Source organism: Hippoglossus hippoglossus, chromosome 20, assembly GCF_009819705.1.
Source record: "Hippoglossus hippoglossus isolate fHipHip1 chromosome 20, fHipHip1.pri, whole genome shotgun sequence".
Taxonomy (NCBI): domain Eukaryota; kingdom Metazoa; phylum Chordata; class Actinopteri; order Pleuronectiformes; family Pleuronectidae; genus Hippoglossus; species Hippoglossus hippoglossus.
This window is the reverse complement of record NC_047170.1, coordinates 13,724,770-13,750,402: the sequence shown is the minus strand read 5'-3', so window position 1 is coordinate 13,750,402 and position 25,633 is coordinate 13,724,770. Positions and strand designations below refer to the sequence as shown.

Below are 25,633 nucleotides of genomic sequence, written 5' to 3'. Positions count from 1 at the left end.
TTCTATTTGCATTGTGTTTTCTTAATGTGCAGCGCGTTGAGCTCTCTCGGCCTCCGTAGTACACGCTCCGACTGTAAACACAGCCGCACCCGGAAGCGACCGACCAGTCCACCTGAGACATGGACGAGCTGATGACTCCTGTGCGACAACAACACAAATTCAACGTTGACAAACTTCAGAAATATTTGTCCGTCAGCGTGAATGCCGCCACACTCACTGTCAGACAGTTCAGGTCAGACACGGGGCGACGGACCAGCAACACGAAGCTAATATTTTAGCCGTTTTACTGATGACATGCTAACTGCTTGCTGTTGTTGTCTCTGCAGCGCTGGTCAGTCAAACCCGACCTTCCTGATAGAGACACCGTCACAGAGCTATGTCCTCAGGAAGAAGCCCCCGGGTGAGCTGCTGCCAGGGGCCCACAAGGTAAAGTTTAGCGAGTTAATCATTACTCGGGTCCATAAAAACAGGGCAAACGTCATCTCTCCAGTAGAGGGAGACTGTCCCTTCATTTGGTTTGTTGACTGAGGAAGTCACTTCAGGTTATTTGGCAAAGGATGTGTCAGAAGTAAACATGTGTGTTTCTGTAAAATCCACATTACAAATAAACTGCTTTTACTTTGCAAATTATGTATTTTTGCACTCTTCCACTTTGCACTACTCATCTTATCCCCCCGTGTGCCTTATGACTGCTCACAGTCGTACTGTGTACTATGTCTTGAGTACTTATTATGTTGCGTACTTAAATGTTCTGTATACTTATATGTTCACACTGGGGATCAGAGAGAAACTGCATTTCAATCCCGTCCATGTCCTGCACAATAAAGTTCACTTTGACAAATACTTCTTCCTCCATTAAATGTATGTATACTTTATCCATCTATAATATTTGATAAACTGTCGTGGAGTTCCTGTAAATAACTGCTGAAAATGTATGTGATAAATTTCTGATTATGTTTAGTTTTACTGAATTAAACTGCAGCTTTTCAGGAGAATGTCTATGAAAGAACTGATAAATCAATGGGTTACAGATGCACCAACAGCAGACTGTCTGAAGTTTTTATTCATGTAGTACAGAATTACATTTTTAGAAAAAAGTGGTCTCTGAAATTGATTGTTACCCAAATATCTTGAAGCTAACAATAGGCATTGTGTGGTTTCCCTCTGTGACTGTTTGCAGGTAGACAGGGAGTACCGGGTGCAGAGGGCGCTGTGCTCCGCTGGTTTCCCTGTCCCTCAGCCTCTGCTACACTGCACTGATGTTGATGTCATTGGAACAGAATTCTACATGATGGAGCATGTGAAGGTATATTTTTAGCTGTGAAGTTTTGAAGTTTTGCCTTCGGGGCGGAATTTCCAAAGACTATTTGCAAATGTGCAATGACAAGAAGTGGGAAAGGAATCACATTCTGAGTTATTTGGTTTGTAATGATCCATTTAAAAAACATCCACTACTGTTTATTCATCTCTATTGACCAGGGGCGTATATTCAGGGATCTTCGTCTCCCTGGAATGAGTCCAGTAGAGAGAACTGCTCTGTATGTGGCTGCAGTGGAAGTGTTGGCAAAGCTACACTCACTGGACATGGCATCACTCAACCTTGAAGGATATGGAAGAGGAGCAGGCTACTGCAAGAGACAGGTGAGATAAAACCTTGTCCTCCGTACATCAAAATATCTTTATATATCTAATCTGGAAAACCTATAGTTAATGTTCCAATATGTATTTTGTTCTTTAAAGGTGTCCACCTGGACAAAGCAGTACACTGCAGCAGCCCACAGAGACATTCCAGCCATGAATGAACTGTCTGATTGGTTGATGAAGAATTTACCAGCCAATGACAATGAAGTCACGCTCGTCCATGGGGATTATAGATTGGATAACTTGATATTCCATCCAACAGAGGTACAGTTTCTTAGTTATTTTACCATTTTGCTGTATTTAACAGTAAAAACTTGACAAAGTGTGTTTGCTGTCATCAGGCACGTGTGATAGCAGTCCTGGACTGGGAGCTGTCTACCACTGGGCAGCCTCTGGCAGACCTGGCCTACTTCCTAATGCCTCACTACTGGCCCAGAGGCCTCAACGTTGTCAGCACATTAGGCAGCTTGAAAGGAATAGAAGGTGATGAAAACTCTGTGCAGGATTAACAGCTACTGAAAATGACTGGGCCGAAGGATGTATTGTTTTTAAATTTATTTTCGTAAACATACACATGAGTTTACAGTTTTTGTCATCGTGCCTTTCCCATCTCCCATCTCCCATCTCTCCAACCAATGAGCAGGTATTCCAACTGTGGGTGATCTGATCTCCATTTACTGCAGGTGCCGGGGGATCCCGCCTGCTCTGCCACAGTTGAATTTCTACGTGGCCTTGTCTTTCTTTAAAATGGCAGGTATTGCCCAGGTGCGTCTTCCTGTGTATGTGTCAAGCACAGCTATCTCGATTTCCCCTGTGTATATATAGATATAAATACATTTCAATTCAAGGGTGTAGTAGTAATAGTTTTAAATGTGATACTTGAAATGTACAGAGATCTTCTCTTCTGTTTCCCAGGGAGTCTACGCTCGCCACCTACTGGGCAATGCCAGTGCGCCCAATGCAGATCAGTTCGGTCAGTGTGTGGAGCCCTTGGCTGAGGTTGCCTTGCAGATTGCACAGGGGTTGGTTGCAGATACAATTGTTTAATGTGTATGAATGTACTGATATCAGAAACAATATAATTTGATACAAGCATTATGTTTATTCTGTGTGTTATTATAGGCCAGAATACAGATTGATTCAACCTGCTGAGTAAACTTAAGCCAGCCAAAGGAATTTGGTGTCCAGCTGCTGCTTCCTGTTTTCCCGCATGTCTTTTTAATTTGTGAGGTGTGTTTTTTTGCCAGGTCTCTCACAGGCCCTACAGAAAACAGGCTTTTCCTCCAGACAGCTAGAGGTGAAGCTGTTCTCCAGCAAGTCAAAGACTTCATGACACAATTCGTGCTTCCTGCTCAGGAGGTCAGTGCCAAGTGCGACCAAGATCTGAAGAGACATTTGTCTGCTAAGATGTTCGATATTGGACATGAGTTTGTCAGAACACGGAGAACAGAATCATTGGCATCACCGTGTTCTGAGTGTCATGCAGTGATGTCTTTGCAGATCTTTTTTGCTTTTATTTGTGAAAGAAATATTTTATATGGGCAGATGTTCAGATTACTGTTCTTATTTTACCATCCACGTTAACTTTTTTCCTCACAGGAAGTTGCAGAGTACTACTCCAAACACGCTCAGTCCTCACAGAGGTGGCGCACTCCCCAAATAATAGAAGATCTAAAGGTATTTTAGGATATATTGTCACATCCTTATTCATCTTGAATTGTTTTTCCACACACGCCTTGCATAAATATTATCAATATATGAAAAAAGCAGTGCAAAAGTCTCGTATCAAAGCAGCAGATTAAGGGCAACATTTATTTAGTATAAACACTGCACCTCCCTTCTGAGTCATCCACACGCTATAATCCATCATTGCCAGTTTAAACTAAACAAAAACACTGTTTCTTAATTAACGATCTGTTCCTTATGTTTGAACTTATCATTATTAACATGTACTTTGACTGAAGCGTTCAGTCTGTGCACGCAGAAACTCTGTGATAGCACGTATCTGTTTTCTTTTCATTCTGCAGGTGAAAGCGCGGGAGGCGGGGCTGTGGAACCTATTCCTGCCTGCAGTCAGCGGCCTCAGTCAGCTGGACTACGCCTACATCGCAGAGGAAACTGGACGTTGCCTCTTTGCCCCCGAAGTCTTCAACTGCCAGGCTCCTGGTAAACATCCTACATGTAGACAGATTAAAGATCATTTAGAGGCCATGGTCAATATTGTTGTCAGTCACATGACTAAATATACAAGAGGACCTTGCTCTTTGTGTACACAGCATAGATTTTATGTATTTTCTCATGCTCTGGATAACATGTCAACTCGTCAACAAAGACATATTTCTACTCATCTGAAAACATAAAAATCAAATACTTTTCAATACAAATCTCTTTAATGAGTTAAACTTGTGTTATAAAGATCTTGGCGAGCATTTCATTTTCAAATTAATGCCATAAATTACGATAAGTTTGGGTGTTGTGTTTCTCCACAGACACAGGAAACATGGAGGTGCTGCACATGTTTGGCAGTGATGAGCAGAAAAGGAAGTGGCTGGAGCCGCTGCTCAGAGGAGAGATCCGCTCCTGTTTCTGTATGACAGGTATTTTTCCATCACTGTGTCCATCTGCGTCATTTCAAGATGAGAGCCTTGCGTTGTGGGGTCATTGTGTTTTTTAATTTCTGGCCTGTGAGTTGACATTTGTGGACACAGATTCCAGAGAACCGGCTTTATCAGAACCGATGATAATGAAAAGCAGCAGAGGTCCATTTAAATTGGCACTGTCTCCAGTATGAGAGGACAGCCGTAAGTCATTTGTTCCTCAGCACAGTCAACCAAGTGCTGTTACACCCTGAAGCCTGACAGGTTATTAAGTAAAGTTGGATCTAACTCTGCAGCATGTGTGAGGGAGGTTGGGACATAACTGTTGAGTAGGGACATGTTTTTTTTATTGCGGTAGAGTTGAGGTATGAAAGTTGCATGTTTCTGCTCTATATATATCCACCTCTCTGGATGTGGTTAAAGCTGGAATCCAAAATTTTGATTTGGGAAAAGATTCAACACGAAGCAATTTTTTGCAGTCTGGATATTGTTAGAGTCTGAGTCTAATTGTTTGTTGTACTTGGTGTAGGATTTAGTATTTTGTGAGTTCAAACCTGACCTGTGATGTCGTCCCCAGAGCCCGATGTGGCCTCCAGTGACGCAACCAACATGGAGTGCACTCTTCAAAGGGATGAGGACCACTACGTCATCAACGGCAAGAAATGGTGGAGCAGTGGTAAGTCTGTTTCTATTATAACGAATAAAGAATCTTTACAACACCAAGAATGCAGATTTTTTTTTTTCCTGTCCATTTTGGGCCCAACATCCCAAGAGGGAGCTTAAGACAAATAAAAAAGCATTCTTTATGTCCGTCTTGATTTACTTCAAAACCATTTTGTGAGGCAAACAAGAGAATGTTTTTCAAAGAGTAAATCTGAGAAGACCACTATGTTCTCAGAAAGGGTTGGGTTTATATGTAAACCAAGATGTTTCTGTAACAAAGTTAAATGCTTACCCACCCTGCTGACATATGGACATCCAAAGTGCAGATGACTCAGAAAACATAAACAGCGTTCTTAATAGATTTAGAAACTCTTGGATCTGTGTAATTCTTGGAAAGTTCGTGTCAGATGTGTGAGTAAAAGACAACGTGCAGTTACTGGTCGCTCTTTGTTGGTGATTCAGGATAAAAAAAAGGACTTCAGATAAATGTTAATGTAACTTTAAGTCAAAATTAAACCCTAAAACCATCAAACAGCAAAACAACCATATGCACACATTCATTAAGTTTATTCTCAAATGTGTGAGTAATGTGTGAGTCAGTATTCATTGGATTTAAAGTGTAGTTAAGTCTTTGCTGAGCGGCTCTATAAATTAGATTGGTCCATCTTATCCTGTTAAAATTACTAAACAAAACAATTTGATTTGGAAGAGCTGAAATGTTTAGGGTTTTACTGACATCATTAATATATCCAAAGCTCGTGTAAGTATTTTGACATTTCATCGCCCACCTCTCCAGTCACTTTGAGTTGAAAGATATTCCAGATGTTTCCTCTGACACACATCTGGCCCGAGCTTTTAACTTCCAGTTTTATGGAAAACAGTGGTCTGTTGTTTTTGTTGTTGGGTTTATTATTTTCAGCCCAGATTTCTTTTCTTGCTGTTAAAAAAGTTACAGCGCCACGGTTTACCGAAAATGAACCAAATTTCCACTTTGAGATTCTGCCTTCGTGCCTGGTCTGTGTGAGTCATACCGTACGTCTGTAGTTAGTCTCTATTCTGAACAATTCTCCTTATTCTCTCAAGTGAAATTTCCACCAGCAGGAAACTAATCTTCTGGGGTTTCGTGAATGTCCCCTGCCACAATGAATACATCTCTCTGTTAGGAAGGAATGTTTCCTACTTACTGTGACCTGTGGCTGCACTTGTGTCAAACTATATTCTGCAGGAGAGGAAATTGGATGGTCTTGTCTTGACACTTAATTCAGCCTCACATCCAACAAAAGTAAAAGCAAAACTAAGACTCTGTAGTATTGTGTTGGAGGTTATGTTTCGCTATGGTAACGCATTCCTTCGAGGTATCAGATGTTCCTCGTTGACGTGTCACTGGTGTTTCCCAACATGTCCGTCCAAGGCGCTTGGCAGCCGTCGCATCGTGTCCCCCTAAAGGAGGATCTGTGTATTTGTTTGTACTGGAGCTGTTGCCATAGAGAAAAACAAAGTAAAGACTTCTAGGCTGCAGATTATATTTTCACCCCTGTCTGTTTGTTTGTTTGTAGGTGAGATTATGCAAGAGCTACTTGACAGATTTCCATGAAACCTGGTGGAAGTGACATTTTCTTGCAGATCCAGAAATTCTTTCAATAATCCGGCATGTTTAGGGGACTAATATCAATGAGTTTAAATCTGGTTTCAGAAGGGGACTGTTGGGCCTTGGCAGAGGTATGAACACGACTGAGTACCTTTCGGCTGTAAACACTCATTCAGTCATTTTGATAATTACACAGCAGTACCCACATTAGGTCATAGTAGATTTCTTTGTACAACTAATCTCCTGCTGTAGCCTAAACTTTCTGGAAAATGACTTGCTTGAAAAATGTTGGTTACAATCTTCACACTCTACCACAGCCTGCAGTTTTCTTCTTTGCTATCCCTTTTGTTTCTGGCAAACTCTGAGCAGCGGGACGGGAGGTCCTGTGCTGCCCGGTGGTGAGGAAGATGTGGGACTGTCCCATGGGCAGGATAATGTGCTGCAATTATTCCCAGACCTGTAATCTCTCAGCCGTAGGCACTTGTATTTACAGACAGAAGTACAGACGATGCCCACATGTTCAACATTGTAGGTAGGAATCGCAAAAGATTAGGAAATTCCTTGTTTGCTTTGTTACATGCAACCTGATAGTTATAATACCAAAGAAACTATTACAAACTCAGCCTCACCTTTTGTGTCAGTAAGAAGACACACCTAGTGTGTTTATTGTACAGTGTCGAGCTCCCACAGATCCAAGCTGGGAGGCATTAGAGTGGAAAGAGCAGAAGTTCCTGGTACTGCAAGTTACAGTACATTCATTAGTCAGATGCTGAAAGCAATCGGAAAGAATGCTATCCAAAGAAAACTGTTATGTCTCAAGCTTTTTAAAAGCTAGTCAGGAATATAGATGATCCCCTTCCAGTGTAAACAGATTTGAACACTGTTAACATCAAACACTATGAGCCTACAGTTGATCTGCTGTGTTAGTGTTTGCTCGAGTCTCATGTCACATGGAGGCGATCCAAAGGGGAAAAGATTAAAGTCTCAATTGTGTTGTTGTATGAAATGTTTAGTCATTACATAGATCGACCAATGAAATGCACTCAAGCTTTATTTTAAATACATTATTCAACATCATTGAAATTGAAGAGCTCCACACGCCTGTGCTGTTTGCTGCTCTGGCTTCGTTCGCCAAATCTTTTTTTTTTTTTTAACTCAATGGGTCTGAAACTGTGCAGTCAAGTCACAGCCCAACACAAAGCCCCAGGATGGGATCAAATGAGATGCACATGGTCGTATGGACAGAGGCACAGACTGTTGTGTTGAATTGGATTTGTTTTGGGTTTAATTCTAACAGATGTAGATAGATGCATGACACAGAAAATCTTTGCTTTATTTAATAAAAAACTTTATTTATAGAAAATATTTTTGCTTAGTTGATGCATATACACCCAATGTTTTTATATATATTCAATACACTAAGAATTCATGTATATTGTTATTTATGTCTAGCTTACATGATAAAGATAAAAAAAGATGTGCAAACATATATACATGGATACAACAGGTGCTTACAGGAAAATATATATGTCATGAGTAAAAGCAGCACTATACAACTTTTCTTTACCTTTTTTTATAGCATCTTCAAAATCAGTTTGGTGGTTCACTGACAGAGATTAGTGCCGCTTTCGTTCCCACTCTGTTCTCGGTAACAGATGTTCAGTGAGTTGGTATGATCTCCTGTAAGAAGTGTGTTACTGACTGATAGTAGCTGCTTTATTTGTCAGAATCAGTTCTAGCAAGGTCAAGAGTAAAGCTGAACTGTAGATCGTTTAAAAAGACCAAGAAGTCTTAAAAACCAGAGTTTATTACCAATAATCAGCGAGGAAACTTTTCAAATATCAAGAATTTTTCACAGAGTTTGTTGGAATTGTTACAGCGGCAGCTCTTCAGGTTCAGGAAGCCAAGGATCATGGACTCAGCTGTGTTTCAGTTCAGTGCGCAGTCAATAGATTAATAGGCTTTGTTTTTTCTCGACATGAAAACCCCTTAATTGCTCGGACAGCGCCCAACAGAACTAATCACCCTGTGTGGCTGCAGGGGGCGCTGTTGCTCAGTAAAAGTAACATAGTGTTGCTTTAAATAGTGAAGGTGCTTGTGTCTTGGTCCTCTGAACCAGACTGGGATTGCGCTGGATTGCACGTGTTGAGTGAAATCTCCACTGCCGGCTCCTCTTTCACGCGTCTTGAGTGTCTCTTAAGCCTCTGTCCAAGTTGCTTGGCGGTCTTGAGGACGTGTACCCTGAAGGAGGAGCCGAGGAAGGCGTAGAGGAGAGGGTTAATGCAGGCGTGGGACAGTGCCAGGCTCTCTGTCACTTGAAGAGCATGATCCAGGCCCTTGCTGACATCGCAGTTGGTCACAAGATTGTAGATGACGTCCATCGCTCGGCACAGTTTGACCACGTTGTAGGGCAGCTGGGTGAGCAGGAACACGGCCACCACAGCCAGCAGGACTCGCAGGGCATGCCACTTCCGGTCTCTTTGCACCCCGGCCGCCTGGCTCAGGATCCGTCCCACCGAGCAGTAGCACGCCACCATGACTAAGAAAGGCAGCAAGAATCTAAGTGTCACCTCCAGCAGCTCCAAGGCAGCCTTTGCTGGTCTGGCCATGCTGTGGGGGTAGACGGCTGTGCAGGCCGTCCGGTTGTGAGAGTGTTTCACTTTGGAGAAGATAAGTTCGGGAAGGCCAAGAAAGCTGGCCACAGCCCACAACACCACACACACCAGGAGCCATTGTCTCCTTAGCCGGGCACCTGTCCCAGTCCTGCCTGATGGACTTTGGGTGACAGCGCGGTAGCGATCCACACTGATACACGCCAGCAGCAGCATCCCACAGCTGAAGTTGGCACTGTAGAGGAAGGAGGTGATCTTGCAGGCTGCCGAACCCAACTTCCAGCCATGAACGGCATCAGCCGCCCAGAAGGGGAGGGTGAGGAGAAGCAGTAAGTCGGAAATGGCAAGGTTAAGGATGCACACATCTGTCAGGGTTCGTAGTCGCAGCTTTGATGTGTAGACCACCACTACCAGGGTGTTCCCGGCCAGACCAACCACCAGAGCCAGGGCATAGACGACCGGCAGGAAGACGCTGGCAAAGGAGCGCACCGTCTCTTTGTCGCAGACACTGTGTTCATAATCGTAATCATACGTGTCATTAAAGCTGGGGTCCTCGTCCTCGTGATAAGAGTAATCTTCCATTATTTATTTTTTCTGTACGGGGGAAAAAAATGTACTATTTATTTTCAAATTTGAGAACATTTCACTTTGCCCTTTTTAGTTCCTCATGCTGTGATTCACACTATGAAATAAATAATCAACCCATTGTGTTGTTTCACAGAATGAGATCATTGTATACCATGAGCTCCTCTGCAACCGGACAGAGAGGTTGTTTCTGTATTGTGCATCAGAGGAATCTCTCCTGCGTGGCTTCCCTAATGGCCTAAGCCCTGTGTGTTTGAACTGTGTGTTGGCTTGAATAACCCCAGTGAAAACAGCTCTGAGGGATGAAAAGCAGACGAGAAGACTTGCCGACCCTCTAATTACCCTTTGAATTCAGATAGTGTTCATTTTGTTGGATACCGTGATCAATGTCTGCAGCTCCAAGCTCCTCTGTTTTAGTGATTATCGGCATTTAGCCTGTAGGAGACCGTCAAAAGGTCAGGAATGACAGGAATTATGTGGAAGGAGAGATGAGACATGCAGGTGTAGCCAAGGTCTCTCAACAGATTCAAATCCAGGATGTTGCTTTTTACTGGTTCAACAGGACGTCCCATGGAAGTGAGACTGTCATCTAGACTCATTGTATTGTTAACATACCCTCAAAGTTGTTTGCTCCAGATGTTATGTCTGCTGAGGACCAGTAAATACTGCCCTGTGTGTGTGAACAAGTCGACTCTTGTCTCTGATCCAAACAGATAATTGTCTTTGGAAAACAACATCTTAAAACTTGAGGAAACACCAGAATCAAACTAAATAGAAGTTAATACTTTTGGTCACGAAGATATTGCTACTGTTCACGTAACATTTGTTGGAAACTGAGAAATCCAACAGCAAAACATGACTGGCGATATAATTCATGTCCAAAAACCAAAACCCAAAAAGTATTTTGCGTCTCACGAAACATTTTGGCAAAACGTGTTAATTACAAAGATGACAGTTTGTCACTTTTATGAAACGTTTACAGATTTGTTGCATAATGAGTCCTTATCTCCCAATTGGGAGGAGCAGGATTTCTGGAACAGATGTTCATGGGAACACAGAAATGTCAAGTATTCGACTGCTGTCAACAGCTGTGCTTCATATGCAAGAGGAGTAATAGGTTAATACAAGTTTGTGTTGCTGTTGTTCTGGTTATTTGATCTTCACAAATAAAATTAAATATACATATGTAAATTAATAATTAAATATAAACTAATGTAATGATAATAGGAAATGTAATCCCATTTTGCTGATGTGTGAACAAACACTATAAATGTAAACGCGCTTTTTACGTCGTAATAAAATTAGATTTAGCTGTTGAGTTATTCTCTGTATTTTATTAGTTGTGACTATTTTTATTTACTTTTAAATGAAACAACATACAATTCATTTTTATTCTGACAGTGGAGTTTTAACCTAAAGCAACAGTGACTATAGTGATAATGATTTACTTTGGTTACTGATCAGAAAACCAAGAGTAAAACTGTGATGAGATAAACACACCCACTCAAAACAAACGTATCAGGCTCAGTTTAGCTTGTTATCATTACCTCACTGTGGTTATGATAACCTCATAAAATATCCTGGACTTTGACTGTTGTTCTAACACTGAAGTGAACCGTTGACTTCACAAATTACAATACATTTCCATGAAAAGGCAGAAATCAAACAGCATAGTTAAAACATTATATTTCTTTAAACTAATCTGGTAAAGATTGTGGATTCAAGATTTCTGTGCGTTCCTCTAGTCAGAGTTTGGCTTGTCTTTGTTGTTGAACACATTAAATATTTCAAGAAAACAGGAATTTAGGGAGATTTTCTTACCTCCTGTCAGTTGCTGTGTGAATTGTTTGAAGTTGATTGTTAAAAATCCGTTTTTTTTTTAAAATCACAAACAGTTGTAATGAGTCCTGAGGAGAAAAAGCTTTTTCTCCTGCAGGACTGAAGTGACTGATCTCTTTGCCTCGGCCCTGTCCCGCCTCCCTTTGCTGTCGACACTCTCCTCACCACGTAGCTCTGTGTGTGTGCTCTCTCGCTGTTTCCCCCTCGTGATGTCACACAGGGAGTCTCCTGGTCGCTGCAGTTTGTCCCATTTACTGAACTTATTGTCTGGTTTGCGGGAAATGTTCAGTTCAGTGTTTACCAGCCTGACTCACATCTGCAAAGATCCTGTGGACTAAATCACTCTATTTTACTTTTAACATGAAATGTTTAAGTATTTAGTTTTCTTGCTTTTTCTTCTTTTCAATACAATTTCAGTTTCCTCAGAGAAGGTGCACTCGTCTCTCTGCGTGTTTCTGTATAAACATAAAAATACTAGGTGTATAACACATTTTTTATAAAATAAAACATATTTAGTAAAGAGACGTCATATATCATTTTATACATGATCCTGACAAGAACATTTTTTTACAACTTCAACATCATCTAAATATTTGGATGTCACGTTCAACGGAAGATGAATTACTGAGCTGTGAAGTTTCTTTTCATTTCAGTGGTGATAAGTCGTGTATGGACACGGCTGTCGAGTCACCTCACCTCACTTTATGCAAGAGTTAACAGGGAAACCAAACTAACAGGGAAACCAAACAGGCTTTTCCGTACAGTGTGTGAACTCTGGGAGGAGTTGGGTGTGTAGAAAATGTGGTTTTGCCACAATGAAGGCACCGTAACCCTAACCGCGATCACAGAGAGTTACTAAACTAAACATCAGTCAGACTGTGTCCTCATGTACATGAGCTGACTGGAAATAATCACAGACCGTTATTGTCTCATCTGTAGCTGTCTGGCGTCCATATGTCCTGTCCTCAGGGGACAGGTGTTTTTCACATGGGACAGGAATATAAACAGGAAGGCAGATCATTGGTCACCTTAACTGTGCCTTCGGGATCCAAGATCTTTTCTGACTAGTCTGTTATTGAAGTTTATTACTTCAACCGAGGAGGTTATGTTTTCACCCCTTGTTTGTTTGTTTGTTTGTAAGCAAGATTACGCAAAAACTACCGGACAGTTTACAATGAACCTCGATGGAAGGATGTTGTGTGCGACATTTTTATAAACTTTCTTTAACATTGCGAGAAATGGCGGATATTTATGAGAATGAGAATGAATGGAAATTTGGTGCAGGATCCAAACAATAATCTGTATCTAGTGAATTTAAATGTGGAGTCATAAGGGGGCTTGGTCTCGGCGGAGGTGTGTGCTCTCCTTCGTAATAATAATATCTGGTTATTCATTTCATCACTTCCTCTGCAGCTTTGTCTAACACCTTGTAAAGTTGATTAATACTTCTGTGTGTCTGTATGACTTCACCCTCTAGTGGGAGTTCTGTACAGTGTGTTTATGTTTTTGAATTATTGTTTTCCAGCTACAACTCATACTTTCAACTTCTCTCCAACAAAGAAAATCTCTTAAATGACAAACTGAAAGCTACTACGGGTGAAGATATAAACTCGACCCGTGGCTGTGATGCCATCAATCTGTCGCGGCCTCTCAGTTTCCGACCGCACACTCCGGTCGTGGGAAGTTTAAGGACAAACTCAAACCGTGAAAAGTTGTTTGTCCCTGTTGTTTGTTGAACCCCCACATCGACGAGACTGGAATACAAATGAACCACAGTGTTTCTGACTGTTCCCTGCAGGTGCTGGAAATCCTCAATGCAAAGTGGCCATTGTGATGTGCAGGGGCCGTTCTCCAGATGTTGGCAACAGGTCAGAGGAGTAATTTCATGTTTCTTGTACTGTGTTGTGCAGAGTTCACATCAATATTCCAGTCTTCTGTTTTTTTTATTGAAATGCTGCTGTGCTACTTGTTTGCGAAACCTTTGCACTTTTCTCCCTCTGTTATATTACTATTGTAATGGAAGGGGACTTTGCTCAGGGGCGGAGTGCACTTCCCAGCATGCACTTGCATTTTGAACCACCCTGCCAAATGTTTGAGGTATCACGAGGCATTAAATCAAATCTTGTTGATGCCTGTGGCAGACTGATCTTTATCCAAAAGCTCATCAGTTACATGTGTTGAAGATGTTAATGGAGAGTAATTTATTCAACCACACCTACACTTTCAGATGCACCCAACCGTTTGGAAAGAGCGTGTGAAATAAGTCCGGTTGTAGATTCTCACCATTAATGGCTGTTGCAAAAATGTTCCACTTTCAGAGCAGCATAAACTAGTAGAATCGTTATTGTGGAATTTCCTATTTAAATCAAATAGTTAAATAGTGGTCGTTCCCTTTTTGTTATGAATGTGTTTCTCAGGCACGGCCAACACAGCATGATTCTCGTCCCCATGGACACACCAGGTGTAAAACGAGTCCGACCTCTCACCGTGTTCGGACAGGACGGTAGGTTTTATACTGTTTAGTTTGTATTTTTCCACACAAACAGCCTTCAAACTTTCCTCTTGTTTCTGTGCTCAGATGCCGTCCACGGAGGCCACTTTGAAGTGCACTTTGAAAATGTGCGTGTCCCTGCCTGCAACATGATTCTGGGTGAGACCTCACTGCTGCGTGGGTTTGTTTCCTTCTCAAGAAGCACACTTCCCCTGTAAAGCCATAGATATGATGGCTTATCTTTATTGTGTTTGGACACAGAGTGATCTTAACGATTATGTTCATGAGGTCACTAGGGTGGAAACATCATTCCTAATGCGTCTCTGCTGCCCCCCCCCCCTTTCTCATTCTCAGGAGAAGGGAGGGGGTTTGAGATTGCTCAGGGCCGGCTGGGACCGGGCAGACTGCACCACTGCATGAGAGCTGTCGGCCTGGCAGAGTTTGCACTGGAGCTGCTCTGCCAGCGAGCTGCCACCAGACAAACGTTTGGAAAGAAGCTGTACCAACATGTAAGGGATCATCTACTCTTGAGATTCCTGTGGATACAGGCTGAGCACTTTCCCACTGTTGACCCCTAGTGGTGAAGAGTTTTAGATACAACTTGAGGAATGTGTGTGTTTTCTCTCGACAGGAAGTCGTTGCTCACTGGATCGCAGAGTGTCGTCTCATGATTGAACAAACACGTCTGCTGACTCTGCACGCTGCCCAGGCACTGGATACAGTGGGAAGTCGGGCTGCTCGCAAACAGGTGAGGCTGGTAATCCCAAATCCACATCATACGATGTAGTATATACTAATAAAGTACATGATAATATTGATAGCAAACCTGTTTTTGTAGTGAGAAAACATGAAGTCAATTGATTTAACAGATTTGTTCCCAGAGAATTATACTGTTCTGTCAGATGTGATGCTGTGACTTAATAATGCAAATTTAGTTTGACAGTAAAAATGTTTTCAGTTGTTTCTTAGCTGCCTCTTCTCTTTCATTGTCTGCTTCTTAGATTGCTATGATCAAGGTGGCAGCAGCCAGAATGGCCTGTAAAGTGGTGGACTGTGCAATCCAGGTTTACGGAGGCGCTGGTGTGTCTGGAGACTTCCCACTGGCACAGATGTGAGTATTTTCTGTAGAACCAGTTCAAGAATGACAGATTCTTATCTAGTAGTACCGTGGAATGAATGTAACCATAATTATTTCTGAATTTAACTCTTGAAATGAGAACGAGCATCAAATAAATCTTCCTGATGCCGATATTCTTCCTCAGGTATTCATACGTGCGGACTCTGCGCATCGCTGACGGACCCGACGAGGTTCACCTCTCCTCCATCGCTCATCTGGAACTGAGGGATCAGCTAAAGAAGACTCAGGCCAAACTGTAAAGTAATGATCACACCAGCTTGACGTTTGTCACAACTATTTTTGCCTTAACCAAATGCTGCCTTTTGTTCCAATAACTCTTGTGAAATATGTAATATAACCAAAATGCATTAAATGTAAATTTAAGACAAATTTTCTGAATGTCAAAACATGAAACTTGATTAAAAATGACACTGGTTTATTAGGAATTCTTTTTAATGTGAACTACAAAAACAGAAAATGACAGCATTATTGTAAGACTATTGTCGTCACACTCGGTATGGGAGTGGTCTACCACATGGATGAATTCCACTGGGAGGTGGATGGGAATCAGGACACACAAGCACAGTATTTTTTTTGTACAATATAAAACAGCAATGGCCCCCATCCATTTGATACACCAGATGGCAACCCATGCAGCAGCCTCCGCTCTTCATTATCTATACATTAACATCTGGGCAGAGATCTTCAGCTGCCAAATCACTCAATCTTTTATACAACACGGCGCAGAGAGGGGAGGAGAAGGGGTTCCAGAAAGAAAAAGAAAAACTAAAAGACGTCAGTGTTTGCTCTTCTTTGATTTTTTGTGAGACCTGTGAGGAGACCGGGATTTGGAGCGGGACTTCTTGGCTGATTTCTTGGGCGTCTTGGAGCGCGACCGCCGGGATCGTTTGGGTGTGCGAGGTAATGAAGGAGATCTGGTGGGACAAACACATGATACTTCCATTACATGTTAACTCCACCAACAGCACTGTAATTACGGTTTAAAGTCGGGTACAAGCCAAGATTAGGCTCCAACATATGACGGCATTTAGGCCACTGAAAGGAGATTGAAAACAGATTTAGAACAAACCCAAAATATTAAGAGAATCTGAGTGAAAATGAGGAACGTTTTAGAAATAACTTAATATTCAATAGCATTGTGAAACTGTTTACGCCAACAGAATCACTTCGGTTGTTGTTGGTTACATCTGCATGATATAGTTTCTCAAGAAATAATTTGATTGGTTCAAGAATTTGGATCCGATGCCAATTTACTTCCAATAAAAGTTTTTGTCTTTTAAAGTTACAACTTTATTCTCAATCTCACACTTTGTTTGTCCTCAACATGGCCCTGATAATAATCTGTCGTACCAATGTTGGATTTCTTCTCTTACCTCTTGGAGGACTTTTTGTTGCTGGTTCGGGGGGAATCTTTATGGGTGGAGCGGGAGGTTGTGTCTTTAGAGAATGATCGGTCGGAACGTTCAGATTTTTCCGACCGCTCCGAGCGAGGCGAGGAGGAGCGCCCCCGTCTGCTACTGCTCCGTGTTGGGCTGGGTGACCCACTGTGGCGCCGCTTCCTGTCAACCACAGAAGACGAATGTCTGTCAGATAGGGACCAATCCAACGTTTTAGGAAGCGCAGTTTAAAACAATAGAACAGCAACTTTACCGGTGGATGAAGCTGAAACTACTTTGCACTAAACGGCTCTCACCTCTCTTTCCTGGTTGGCGTGTCCTCCTTCTCTTTTTCCTTCTTCAAGTCTTTCAACCGAGCATCGGCTTTCTCCTTCTCTTTCTTCTCCCGCTCTTTTTCCCGCTCAAGTTTCTCCTTTTCTTTTTCCTTTAGTAAAGACAGACAATATATTACCCTCATTTTAGATATTTTCTGTATTTAGTATCCTCTTTGGTTGCATTAGCAGGGTTTACTTCAGTACCTTTTGTAGTAGTTTCTCCCTGTAATGCTCCACCTGCTCCTGAATACTCTGACCAGACTTCTTTGGCCTTTTCCCCAACTCCAGCTCATCCTGGAACTTCATGACCTTAACCTTGATAAAAACACAATAAAAGCAAAATGGTCAAAACTATTTCTTGTGAATACAAAACACCAAATATGTGTTGTCAGACGTATGGAGGTTTAAAGTACCTCTATCTCTCTGAGCTTGGTGCGTTTCTCCTCATTCATTTCAGATATCTTGGTCTTAGTATCTGAATCATCTCTCGTGGGATTGGAGAAGCTCGGATTTTCGTCTGAGCGAGGGCTCCGCACGTCTTCCTCACTGTCGTCCTCATTTCTTCAGAGTTGAAAACAATTTATCAGGGTTATGGTCATGAGTGCACCAAAGCAAATGGAGTGTAACTGAAGAGATCATTATCCGCAAAGTGCACAAACACAACTCACTTCTTTGTTTGTTCTGGCTGCTCCAGCGCCTCCCATTTTGAGGTCGTCACAGCTGAGTAGGAGAAGAGAGGCGATTAGATTAACAGCACCGTGGTAAATACAGCTTCACATGCATGACAATCATTCTATCTATATAACTAGAATTTAGGTGCAATGTATTCTTACATTACAGCTGAATAATTTGCCAACTAAAAGGTCTCACCTTGAGATGATAACTCCGACTCGTCCACTGCTTCCCATTTTGAAGGCGCTACCTTGAAGGCTGCTTCTTTACACTGATCGACTACAAAACCAAGAAAATAAACTTGTAACTGTCACAGTTCATGAGGTGCACACGGTACAAAGCTTAAAACTGAGAATCCTCATCACCATCAATATAAAAACGTTTTCAAGTAACCACTCACAAGGTATTCCATCTATGTCTTCTTCCATGGGTTTGATAGGAACTCCGTCCAGGTCATCCAGGGGGGCTCCATCTATAGGTGCCCCGTCAATGGCCCCTCCGTCAATTGGCACTCCGTCCACATCCTCCAGTGGACTCCCATCTACGTACTCGCCTATCGGAGCCCCATCAATGTCCTCTGGTGGCTCAACCTGGGACAAAGAAGACTTTTTTTGATTTTTTTTTGGTACTTGACAGGGTTGGTTTTTATTAAGTATTGCCGTGTTGAATTCTATTGTGAAATATCTTACCTCCACAACGACGCAAGGAGGTTCCTTCTCTACCGTGAGATTAACTAGACCCAGAAAGATGTTCTGCAGCTTGATGAGGAACGGGTCAGGATACACAGCCCAGTCCTCCCACGCCCGGAAACACGACATTACTCGTTGCTGCCACAAAGAAGGAAACAAGACAAAGATGATTGAGTGACCTGAGGCTCTAATTGTGTAAATGATCCAACATGGTAAGTTTACTGAATAAGATGTGAATGACAGTTGGTACCTTAAAGTTTTCGCTCTGAAGGTGGCCCTGTATTGATTTGTATGTTGAATTGAGGTCTGAGAAAATCTGGCAGAGTTTTGTCTCAAAACTGTTGAGAGAAGGGAAAGAATGTTTGTTTTTTTATTAGAAACGCCTGGTGACTTAAATACCTTAATGTTAAGATACATTTAAATTAAGAACATGTATTAAACAACTTACAATTTTCTGTAGTATGAGGCATTGGCAACTTTGGCAGAAGAGTTATACAGCACATCAGAAACAAGATATAACCTTGCAATCTGAAACGTTAAAGAGAAAAATACAAATTAATTTTATACCAGAACATTTTAGGCAACAGTCTTCCACAGTATTTAACATTCACTGAAGATAGTGGCCCTTTTTTTGCACCAGAGCTCTGTGTTGTGACTTACCTTCTTGGGAAGAGGGGTCTTGAGGATGGAGAGAGACTCGGTGATACACTCAACGATCTCTTCAGCAGCTTCAGCGCGATTGAGACAAAACAGCATGGCCTCCGAGATGTCTCCTCTCCTTGGAGACATAGCACGAAGCATCTCCTCTAGTTTGTCCCGCTCGCTGCAGAGAGGAATGACAAGTGATCAGGAACAGCAGATTTGAAAACAGTCAAATAAATTACGCAGATTAGATTATGCAGTTTCACTTATATATAAGGTTATGAGTCTTACTCTTCTTTCAAGCAGCCTTTCCTGATGCCGTCCTCATCATCCTCTTCCTCATCCCCATCATCGTAAGGACCATGGAGGTATGGATTAAGAGGAGGTGGATGCCAGAAAGAGCCATTTTTAAACATCCTGAAGTCATCTGTTCGCCATTTGGCTGGTGCTTCACCCTGAAAGCCATATTTTACAGTAAATATCCAAAATAAAAACCTGCAGGACTATGATATGTTGTTCTTCCATCTGTGCTACACGCCACTGACATTTTGTGCTGAATTGAAACAATCATTTAACATAGAAGTCAAACCTGCAGTATGGAGTACAGCTTCCATCTGTAGTATACATGTGCCGGGCTCTGGTTCTCGAAAAGAAACCTGGAAGAATAACAAAGTAAAAGCCATCATAACTCTGCATTTTAACTGCTATAACGATAATCAATAAATTCCTGATGTGCAGTATCCCTTTACCTGTACATGGGATTGTTGATTTCTCTGTTCATGATCATGGCTTCAAACATTGGGCCTTCACGCACCACAAACTCGATCATTCGGTGGATGAGAGAGAGCAAATTCCTACAAGAAAAACACAGTTAAAACAAACAGATTCAGACTGGCCTGACTGGTGAGCACTTAAAAAAAAGCCTGCCTGTCAAAGATTAATTTATGCTCGGTGGATTGACACTCAAAACAGTCTTATCTAAGACATGATGCATGTTCCACAATGAACTGCTGCAGGACATAGCTGCTGCTGTCAAGTAAAGTTGGCTTTACAGTGCAAGACCAGGTTGATACTTGCTATTACATAAAATATCAGATGTGACCTAAATAATTCAGCCAAATACACAATAATTTCTTATAACATATTAATATACAGACAACTGTCAGAGAGTCATCTTACCGAGCATAAATTAAGTGCAATTAAGCCTCTGGGCCAATGTATAACAAAACTTATAAAATTACAACTAATGACAGAAAATCTTTAACATCAACAAATCAGACTGAGAGAATATCTTTCTAACTTGTGTATGAATTGAAGTTCATGCCTGTGCTCTTTAAGGCCACAGTGCACTGCCCGGACGCTTTCTAGATATAAATTTCACAAAATGGGGAACAAATGAAGCTGAAGAACGTGCGCGAGACACTGACAAGACACTGTTAAAACGTCTTGTCAATTAAGTGCCTTTCACTTCCGACTCATCTCCAGACTAATACAAAATTGCAGTATAGGACTGTTGGCCTCAACAGGCTTAACATGTTATCTACTGGTGCAGTTGGTAATGCCTGGATACAGTGCAAATGGGATCACTAGAGTTCTGATGTGGAAATTTGGGGGAGATTTGTGCTGCAGGCTGCATATAAATTAGCCTAAAGTGGCCAACGAGACAAAGGGTGTCTTTCATTTGACAACACAGATCACATTTACTTGTATTGGAGCCGATCGTACCAATGGCAGGGTAAAACTCAGTATACTTTCCCAATCCATCCCATGATGCTTTTCAGGTCCCTCGCTGCCGCAGACAGTTCAACTTGTGCTGCTCACCAAGGCCAATGTCAAAGGTCATAGAGAAACTAATGGTGGCAAGGTTTGGATTTGTTGGCAGGGGCCAGATTTACTGAGCTCCTGATAGGGTGACAGAGGCCAAGGGGGCAGACGGTCTGATTGAGCAATGGTCAGAGAGCAGGTTTAACACAGCTACAGGTCTAGCGTCAGCAGGCTATGTATGTGGCAGAATACCATGTCACTGAAGGAACACAAGTAGATGTTGATGTATGGGGTGGAGCTGTGATGGACGAGAGTCAGGATCTTTCTCTTAACAGCATATTAAATAAGCTCTTTAATGATGTGTAGCTATATATTTAAAAGGGAATCATGAAGGATGGTGATGGTGGTGAAAGAGCGAAATACACAACAAACCTTTCAGTCAGTATTATTCTAAGTGCTAATATGAAGACGATGTACAAATGCCTCAACCATTGCTCAGCCACACTGACCAGCCCCCTGTAGCATGCAGTGATCAACTGATCAAACTTTTGGCTTCATTATGGGATGTTTGTTTGGTCTAAGTTTGTTAACCAATTTTAAAAAAGAAAAACATGTACCTTTCTGTTGGGATAACCACTTTGACTATGGCTTGCGACAGAGTCTGTATATGAAGTCACATCAGATAATAAACATAGAATGTGAGTATTGTTAAAAAGGCAACAGGTGAAAAATATAAAAAATGCATTTAAAAGTGCAAAAAGACATGAACTTTCCTTTACTGCTGTCAGTTTTACTAAAGGCCAAACACCTGTGACACTTCTCTAACCATAAACACCTCTCTATATCACTTTTCCACACACTAACATTTCATAATATGCACACTTTTATATATAGTGCAGCTAATTCAATTTGGTGAACAAGACATAAATCTATCACTAACAGAAACTAAGATTAATACCTGTACTGACTCAGAATAAAAAGGCTAAACTCCTTCCAGCAGAATTATGAAAACACTGCTCTAACCCCTGAGAAACCCCTAGGCTGACATGCTAAGTTACCTTCTCAAACTCCTCCTTGTTTTTGGGTGGAGGAAGCATGGGAGCACTGGGGTTCTTTAGCCTCTCCCGTGGCTGTGCGTTGAAGGGAAGGCCGGAGGGAGGTGGTGGGAGTGTGTGCTCCATCATGGAAGGAGGGATGTAAATGGGATGGGGTGGAATGGGCACACCTTTGCCCCACCCTAATTTCATCTCAAAGTTCATTATCATCTTTCCTGTAATTGCAGTGAAAAGATATGTTAGGGGGGCGCTGGAGAGAACACAAGTAGGCAATCTATTGATTTAATTATAAAAAGAACTACAGCTCTATACCGTTGAGGTTCTTGAGTGCTCGCTCAGCATCCCTCCTGTTCATGAAGGCCACAAAGCCACAGTTCCTCTCCCGAGCCCTTTCTTCGTCCGTCCTCGGCCACATGATCTTCACACTGGCCAGCGGGCCATATCTGCCAAACTCTTGACACAGCATCTCCTCATTCATCTACAAAACATTAACCATAAACAGAGAAAATTTGAACATCACAAAAGGACACTTGGTTAATATTTGCAAAACCATAAGCAACACATTTCCATGTAGTCATCCCATAGGTAAATTAATAGGTTCAAATCAGTGCGCATCACTCTTCTCCACTCTTTATATCTCTGACTACAAATTCACCTGTGGATTGATGTTTCCAAGATACAAGTTGGTAGTGGATGGGTCTCCGACGTCGTGGGAACCTGGCGCACAGTCATCCAAAACTGCAGAGACAGAGAAATAAGAAGAATTTCCTACCGCTGTCGGACAGGACAATAAAGTTTCTTAGCAAAAGGAAGGTATTCACAGCCACTGTATTAAGTCAAAATTACCACTGGACGGACGGTTTCTTCTTGAAGAACCATCCGCTAAAAGAAGCAGAAAAGCAGTATAAATTTTGTTTCAGGGCAAGGCTAGATCAAGGGTGACAGGGGTGTTTGAGTAAGGTGTGCAGGAAAGGGCCATTTCAGGCCAAGTTAGTATACTGGCCACAGTTAGGCAGATTATAGACACTTACATGAGCGTCTACCTTCAACGCCCGCGAGAGGCTCGAAACGGCTCACACGCCCCTTCAGCTTGTGTCTTTCGTCCCGTTCCTCTTGTATTCTGCAGGAATGACAGAATGTAGTTTAGATTTGATAGAACTTTATTGATCCACACATCGTGGAAATTCACTTGTTACAGCAGCAGGCAGGTCAGAATGAGGTAGACAAGAGAATAAGGAAATATAAAAAGGACAATAGAATAAAAATAAAGAATTTTAAGTTCAAATTAAAAGTTAAAAAATGCGGAAAATGTACATTCTGTACACAGGATGATTGTACGCGGCAAGAGTAAAACAGTTGTACATAAAAAGTGTGCAGACATTTTCTGTCTCTTAAAAATAGTGCAAAAAGTGTAAGTAAACATGACCAAAGCAGCATTTATTTACTTTTCACTGCCCCATTCCACACCATAACACCTGAGAAGCACTACTCCCTGCCACCTCAACACAATTGAAATATAAAGCTTACTGCTTCAGTTCTTCTTTGAAAAGTTCCAAGTTGCTCTTCTTCTTCTCCTTTTCAGTACTCTTCTTTACAGGCTGTAACACAGACGTGGAAATATTATCAGCACAGTAAAAACCAAGAATTACTTGCTACAGCCATAACAAGAGAGGCTAAGATAGCACTTACAGTTCTTTTGTCTATTGCTAAAAACTGAGGTGGGGTATCCAAGGGCAAGAAGCTTTTTGGTTGAGAGTCAAAACGTGACTTGGGCTTGTACAACTTCCCTTTCTTCTCATCAGTAGCTGCTTCTTCTGCAAGGACAAAGTGGTATTTTTGTAAATTTCACTCGAATTATTATATAATGTAATCCATGTGGGAAGAACGTATAATTGTCGTACCTTTTGTTGCATTTGCGATACCACCGCGGACAAAGGCCTTGACTTTGCCATCCCCTCCTTCAAAAGCGGCAAGAAACTCCTCGTAAATCTCCGCCGCTTGCAGCTCATCCTTCTGAACACAGAAACAAGTGTTACAAATATACATTGATCAATTATTTAGAAGCATCTGAAGTGTTTTTCATATGATCACAGGTAAGAAAGACCACATTCCCCAAAAGGCAGCGCCCACTTACCTTCTTCTTTAATTCATCCTGCTCCTTCTTGCTCAGCGTCCTCTTGGCCACTGCCATCTTGCCGATGCTGAAGGACTTCAGTTTGCTCTCGAGCAGCGCCTGCACATGTAAACAAAGTACAGTTGACCCCCAGCTGGCGTTTCATGGTGGAATCCCAGTTCAAATGTGATTGGTTCGTGCCACACATCCACGCAATTACAAAATGGCCACTACCGGCCACTACCCCCCCAGTTGTTGGTAATCAATACAATGAATCAGGTGGCTTCAGTGACAGCGATGACAGGTTGGAAGTTGCGCGGGGAACTGCCACCGCCGAGTGACCGTGAGTACAACAAAGTGGACGACTCGTGTCCGCTCGGTTGTGTGATCACATAACATTTGACGGACATTCTCGAGAGTCGTGTTTACGGAGGATTTTTCAACACGTAACGTGGGAGGTGGCGACAAACGAGCACAATTAGGCCGAGGCCCGACACGTCGGTGTCTGCGGCTGCAGCGACACCGACTGAACGCGTCGGGCGGCGAACGACTACAACAAGGAGCTACGGGCTGAAGGCCCGGGATCACAAACCTTCATTTTAATGTCTCTCAATTCAAACACGCATCAAGTAAACTTTGTTCTGGTGTTTATCTGTGTCGACATCAAGCGTTTTACGGCACCGGCGATATTTAGTTCTGGTGCAACTAGCCCCGACTGGTCCTGCTTCTAAAGCGTTAGCTTAGCTGGGCTCCATTAGCCAGTGTGGCCCGTGGGAGCTAACGGGTTAGCGTTAGCTCGTCGGTAGGTCGCTAACACCGCTGCGCAGATTCGCAACCGTCGTCTCTTGTGCGTTACAAATATATCATCGGTCGAGGTTGTTCGCGCACACTAGTGTTTACGTCGTTTTCGCTGCGGTAAATGAAGCCTAGCTGACGCAAGTGCAAACGGTGAATTTACCTTAGCGCTAGCTTTCTGAGAGCCGCCAGGCGTTCGGTCCGCCATCTTTTGTGGAACTGGAGCAAAAATCGATCGTCGATTAGAAGAAACCGGGGAATGTGACACTGCAGGCGTCGCAGTGGATCACCGAGGCAACGATGGCAGAACTTATTTCCTCCTATTTTCTCTGGTGAATAACTTTACATACAAATACAATCACATCCTTCGTGTTAGGACGTTTATTAATTTTTTGGGGGGCTCTGTTATTTTATTCCCATGGATTTTGTAAAGTGCTATAATTATGATAAAAATGACCCATACAGTTTGTATTCACTAGGGAACACCTCCCATTCATTTCACACAGCTGCTTTTGCACATCTGATGCATGCAAGTCTTATTTTACAATCCATTACTAGTGAGAAAGAGAAATATGTACAATACTAACTAGCTGTTAGCCAGCTAGCTTCTTTTCTGGCGAGCTAACCATAGCTAGATCAACAAAATAAAACTCAAAATATAACAGTATATAGTTAATAGACTGATTGATATGCATTGATATGCATAGACTTGTGGTTGGTTGAAATGTTCATAAAGATGCTGTATGAAGAAGAGGAAGATGATAAATTGGTCTTGATTCTGAGTCTGAAATCTTTGATGCTGAGGACCTAGACATTGTTCTACAGGATGAACGGTTGTGTGTGTGTCTTGGAATCCGGCTCTCCTAAATTAAAAATGCTACTTTGATGACATAGGAGACTGTATCACATCCACAATTTTCCATATTACTGCACATTGCTGCTTTTTCATCAATTAATAAAATCCGTCAGACAAACATGAACTCTGTCTTTATTTAGAAAGTGCTTTAAAAAATATTACCGACTGTTACTGTTATTACA

General features: G+C 42.1%; 3 protein-coding genes across 12 annotated transcripts; 1 reads left to right on the top strand and 2 right to left on the bottom strand.

The window, feature by feature from the left end:
- The first annotated feature begins 3 nt into the window (after positions 1-3).
- On the top strand, positions 4-15,567 carry acad11 (acyl-CoA dehydrogenase family, member 11). 2 transcript variants are annotated; one of them, XM_034572645.1, is made up of 20 exons: positions 4-232; positions 327-426; positions 1,181-1,306; positions 1,480-1,641; positions 1,741-1,905; positions 1,983-2,124; positions 2,285-2,406; positions 2,557-2,663; positions 2,889-3,000; positions 3,241-3,318; positions 3,669-3,807; positions 4,131-4,238; positions 4,816-4,914; positions 13,324-13,393; positions 13,943-14,028; positions 14,104-14,175; positions 14,371-14,525; positions 14,648-14,764; positions 15,018-15,127; positions 15,279-15,567. In XM_034572645.1, exons 1-20 carry the CDS (start codon positions 120-122, stop codon positions 15,391-15,393), a joined length of 2,298 nt encoding a protein of 765 aa, XP_034428536.1. In that variant the 5' UTR covers positions 4-119; the 3' UTR covers positions 15,394-15,567. The 2 variants fall into 2 exon arrangements, with proteins under 2 accessions (XP_034428536.1, XP_034428537.1); XM_034572646.1 differs by having other exon boundaries at positions 2,557-2,667; positions 2,830-3,000.
- On the bottom strand, positions 7,832-11,729 carry ackr4b (atypical chemokine receptor 4b). The gene is made up of 2 exons (XM_034572650.1): positions 11,508-11,729; positions 7,832-9,695 (listed from the first exon to the last, which is right to left on the bottom strand). The coding sequence occupies exon 2, from the start codon at positions 9,681-9,683 to the stop codon at positions 8,568-8,570; it is 1,116 nt and encodes a 371-aa protein (XP_034428541.1). The 5' UTR covers positions 9,684-9,695; positions 11,508-11,729; the 3' UTR covers positions 7,832-8,567.
- u2surp (U2 snRNP-associated SURP domain containing) lies at positions 15,553-24,887 on the bottom strand. 9 transcript variants are annotated; one of them, XM_034572632.1, is made up of 26 exons: positions 24,759-24,887; positions 23,822-23,920; positions 23,589-23,700; positions 23,377-23,501; positions 23,215-23,285; positions 22,719-22,807; positions 22,534-22,569; positions 22,343-22,425; positions 22,000-22,165; positions 21,691-21,902; positions 21,250-21,293; positions 19,618-19,722; positions 19,458-19,524; positions 19,160-19,323; positions 18,887-19,049; positions 18,675-18,754; positions 18,477-18,564; positions 18,227-18,364; positions 17,938-18,127; positions 17,736-17,816; positions 17,534-17,585; positions 17,279-17,429; positions 17,070-17,180; positions 16,848-16,975; positions 16,528-16,737; positions 15,553-16,068 (listed from the first exon to the last, which is right to left on the bottom strand). In XM_034572632.1, exons 1-26 carry the CDS (start codon positions 24,801-24,803, stop codon positions 15,930-15,932), a joined length of 2,949 nt encoding a protein of 982 aa, XP_034428523.1. In that variant the 5' UTR covers positions 24,804-24,887; the 3' UTR covers positions 15,553-15,929. The 9 variants fall into 9 exon arrangements, with proteins under 9 accessions (XP_034428523.1, XP_034428527.1, XP_034428524.1 ...); XM_034572636.1 differs by having other exon boundaries at positions 16,528-16,713; XM_034572634.1 differs by having other exon boundaries at positions 15,569-16,068; positions 17,279-17,426; positions 24,759-24,872.
- Between the last annotated feature and the right edge of the window lie 746 nt (positions 24,888-25,633).